The 3658-nt window shown below is 51.1% G+C and overlaps 1 protein-coding gene across 1 annotated transcript in view; it reads left to right on the top strand.

Annotated features, from left to right (window-relative positions):
• Positions 1–2491, top strand: part of LOC121843783 (bifunctional heparan sulfate N-deacetylase/N-sulfotransferase 3-like) — a gene marked incomplete at its 5' end in the record, with an annotated part of 21765 nt that extends 19274 nt beyond the window's left edge. The window contains one exon of the mRNA XM_042313601.1: positions 2082–2491. Within this exon, the coding sequence (XP_042169535.1) occupies positions 2082–2491 (410 nt within the window). The remainder of the gene's footprint in view (positions 1–2081) is intronic.
• Positions 2492–3658: the final 1167 nt, after the last annotated feature.

The following is a 3658-nucleotide window of genomic DNA, read 5'->3' as shown; positions in this document are numbered from 1 at the left end:
CTCTCTCTCTCTCTCTCTCTCTCTCTCTCTCTCTCTAGGCACAGTCCTACCTGTCCAGGTATTATAGTCTCTCTCTCTCTCTCTCTCTCTCTCTCTCTCTCTCTCTCTCTCTCTCTCTCTCTCTCTAGGCACAGTCCTACCTGTCCAGGTATTATAGTCTCTCTCTCTCTAGGCACAGTCCTACCTGTCCAGGTATTATAGTCTCTCTCTCTCTCTCTCTCTCTCTCTCTCTCTCTCTCTAGGCACAGTCCTACCTGTCCAGGTATTATAGTCTCTCTCTCTCTAGGCACAGTCCTACCTGTCCAGGTATTATAGTCTCTCTCTCTCTAGGCACAGTCCTACCTGTCCAGGTATTATAGTCTCTCTCTCTCTCTCTCTCTCTCTCTCTCTCTCTCTCTCTCTCTCTCTCTCTCTCTCTCTCTAGGCACAGTCCTACCTGTCCAGGTATTATAGTCTCTCTCTCTCTCTCTCTCTCTCTCTCTCTCTCTCTCTCTCTCTCTCTCTAGGCACGGTCCTACCTGTCCAGGTATTATAGTCTCTCTCTCTCTAGGCACGGTCCTACCTGTCCAGGTATTATAGTCTCTCTCTCTCTAGGCACGGTCCTACCTGTCCAGGTATTATAGTCTCTCTCTCTAGGCACGGTCCTACCTGTCCAGGTATTATAGTCTCTCTCTCTCTAGGCACAGTCCTACCTGTCCAGGTATTATAGTCTCTCTCTCTCTAGGCACAGTCCTACCTGTCCAGGTATTATAGTCTCTCTCTCTCTCTCTCTCTCTCTAGGCACGGTCCTACCTGTCCAGGTATTATAGTCTCTCTCTCTCTCTCTCTAGGCACGGTCCTACCTGTTCCAGGTATTATAGTCTCTCTCTCTCTCTCTCTCTCTCTCTCTCTCTCTCTCTCTCTCTCTCTCTCTCTCTCTCTCTCTCTCTCTCTCTCTCTCTCTCTCTCTCTCTCTCTCTCTAGGCACGGTCCTACCTGTCCAGGTATTATAGGGAACACAACATAGACCTGTCCAAGCTGCTCCACCGGCTGGGTCAGCCTCTCCCCCTGGCTAAGAGAGGAACTACAGAAGGTCAGCTAACAGGGTTAGAGGTCAGAGTTCAGGGACATCGGCTGGGTCAGCCTCTCCCCTCCTGGCTGAGAGAGGAACTACAGAAGGTCAGATAACCTCTAACCCTACCAGCAGCCCAGGTTCATAGGTCAGGTGTTAAAGGTCAGGGACCATTAAGAGGAAGAGGGCGTGACCTTTCTGTGACCTCCCAACCCCGTGGTGAACCGGAGGATGGAAGAGAGACTATGAACAATAAACTCTGTCCTGGCTTGACCTCACAGAGGAGAAGAGATACTAGATCACTGATATCTGGAAGGATAACTGGATATCTTGGTCTCTGAACTCAGAGATTGGAGGGATGGCTGACCTCTGGAACATAACTATGTTTCAGTTAATGGACTGGAGAGAGACCTATAGCCCATTCTCCATCCACCTCCCTCTCTTCTTCTCTCTCTCCATCCACCTCCCTCTCTTCTTCTCTCTCTCCATCCCTCCTCTGCCTCTCTCCATCCTTCTTCCTCTCTTCTTCTCTCTCTCCATCCACCTCCCTCTTCTTCTCGCTCTCCATCCACCTCCCTCTCTTCTTCTCTCTCTCCATCCACCTCCCTCTCTTCTTCTCTCTCTCCATCCACCTCCCTCTCTTCTTCTCTCTCTCCATCTACCTCCCTCTCTTCTTCTCTCTCCATCCCTCCTCTGCCTCTCTCCATCCACCTCCCTCTCTTCTTCTCTCTCTCCATCCACCTCCATCTCTTCTTCTCTCTCTCCATCCACCTCCCTCTTCTTCTCTCTCTCCATCCACCTCCCTCTCTTCTTCTCTCTCTCCATCCACCTCCCTCTCCTCTTCTCTCTCTCCATCCCTCCTCTGCCTCTCTCCATCCTTCTCCCTCTCTTCTTCTCTCTTTCCATCCCTCCTCTGCCACTCTCCATCCTTCTCTCTCTATGCCATCTTGAACACAGACACACAGTGGAACCTCAACATTGTTCTGTCCCAAGGATCCAAAGCCCTGATGATCTGTAGTTGTGGTTCTAGAATGGAATTGGAACATGGCAGACCCTGGAGCTAACACCACCACCACGACCAGACACCACCACTGCGACCAGACACCACCACCACGACCACCACCACCACCACAACCAGACACCAGCACCACGACCAGACACCACCACCACGACCACCACCACCACCACCACGACCAGACACCTCCACCACGACCAGATAACACCACCACGACCAGACACCACGACCAGACACCACCACCACCACGACCAGACACCACCACCACGACCAGACACCACCACCACGACCAGACACCACCACCACGACCACCACGACCACCACGACCACCACGACCAGACACCACCACCACGACCAGACACCACCACCACGACCAGACACCACCACCACGACCAGACACCACCCCCTCTATACTCCTGGTCTGAGTCTGGTGGTGTCTCATATCAGATATCCCCAGAGGAACCCGACCAGACACCACCCCCTCTAAACTCCTGGTCTGAGTCTGGTGGCGTCTCATATCAGATATCCCCAGAGGAACCCGACCAGACACCACCTCCTCTATACTCCTGGTCTGAGCCTCATAGACTGATGGGTCAAACTGGTCTCATTCAAATCAAACAGTATTTCTAGTCAATCATCTCTGTGTATCATTTTATCACACTAGGGTCTGTTGTCAGTAACACTAGGACTGGGTCTGTTGTCAGTAACACTTGGACTGGGTCTGTTGTCAGTAACACTAGGACTGGGTCTGTTGTCAGTAACACTAGGGTCTGTTGGGACTAACACTAGGGCTGGGTCTGTTGTCAGTAACACTAGGGCTGGGTCTGTTGTCAGTAACACTAGGGTCTGTTGGGAGTAACACTAGGGTCTGTTGGGAGTAACACTAGGGCTGGGTCTGTTGTCAGTAACACTAGGGTCTGTTGGGAGTAACACTAGGGTCTGTTGGGAGTAACACTAGGGTCTGTTGGGAGTAACACTAGGACTGGGTCTGTTGTCAGTAACACTAGGGTCTGTTGGGAGTAACACTAGGGTCTGTTGGGAGTAACACTAGGGTCTGTTGTCAGTAACACTAGGACTGGGTCTGTTGTCAGTAACACTAGGACTGGGTCTGTTGTCAGTAACAATAGGGTCTGTTGTCAGTAACACTAGGACTGGGTCTGTTGTCAGTAGCACTAGGACTGGGTCTGTTGTCAGTAACACTAGAGTCTGTTGTCAGTAACACTAGGGTCTGTTGTCAGTAGCACTAGGACTGGGTCTGTTGTCAGTAACACTAGGGTCTGTTGTCAGTAACACTAGGGTCTGTTGTCAGTAACACTAGGACTGGGTCTGTTGTCAGTAACACTAGGTCTGTTGGGAGTAACACTAGGACTGGGTCTGTTGTCAGTAACACTAGGGTCTGTTGTCAGTAACACTAGGACTGGGTCTGTTGTCAGTAACACTAGGGCTGGGTCTGTTATCAGTAACACTAGGGCTGGGTCTGTTGTCAGTAACACTAGGGCTGGGTCTGTTGTCAGTAACACTAGGACTGGGTCTGTTGTCAGTAACACTAGGGTCTGTTGGGACTAACACTAGGGCTGGGTCTGTTGTCAGTA

This window comes from Oncorhynchus tshawytscha, unplaced genomic scaffold, assembly GCF_018296145.1.
Source record: "Oncorhynchus tshawytscha isolate Ot180627B unplaced genomic scaffold, Otsh_v2.0 Un_contig_9873_pilon_pilon, whole genome shotgun sequence".
Classification (NCBI taxonomy): domain Eukaryota; kingdom Metazoa; phylum Chordata; class Actinopteri; order Salmoniformes; family Salmonidae; genus Oncorhynchus; species Oncorhynchus tshawytscha.
The sequence above is the reverse complement of the archived record's forward strand: the minus strand, read 5'-3'. Positions and strand labels throughout refer to the sequence as shown.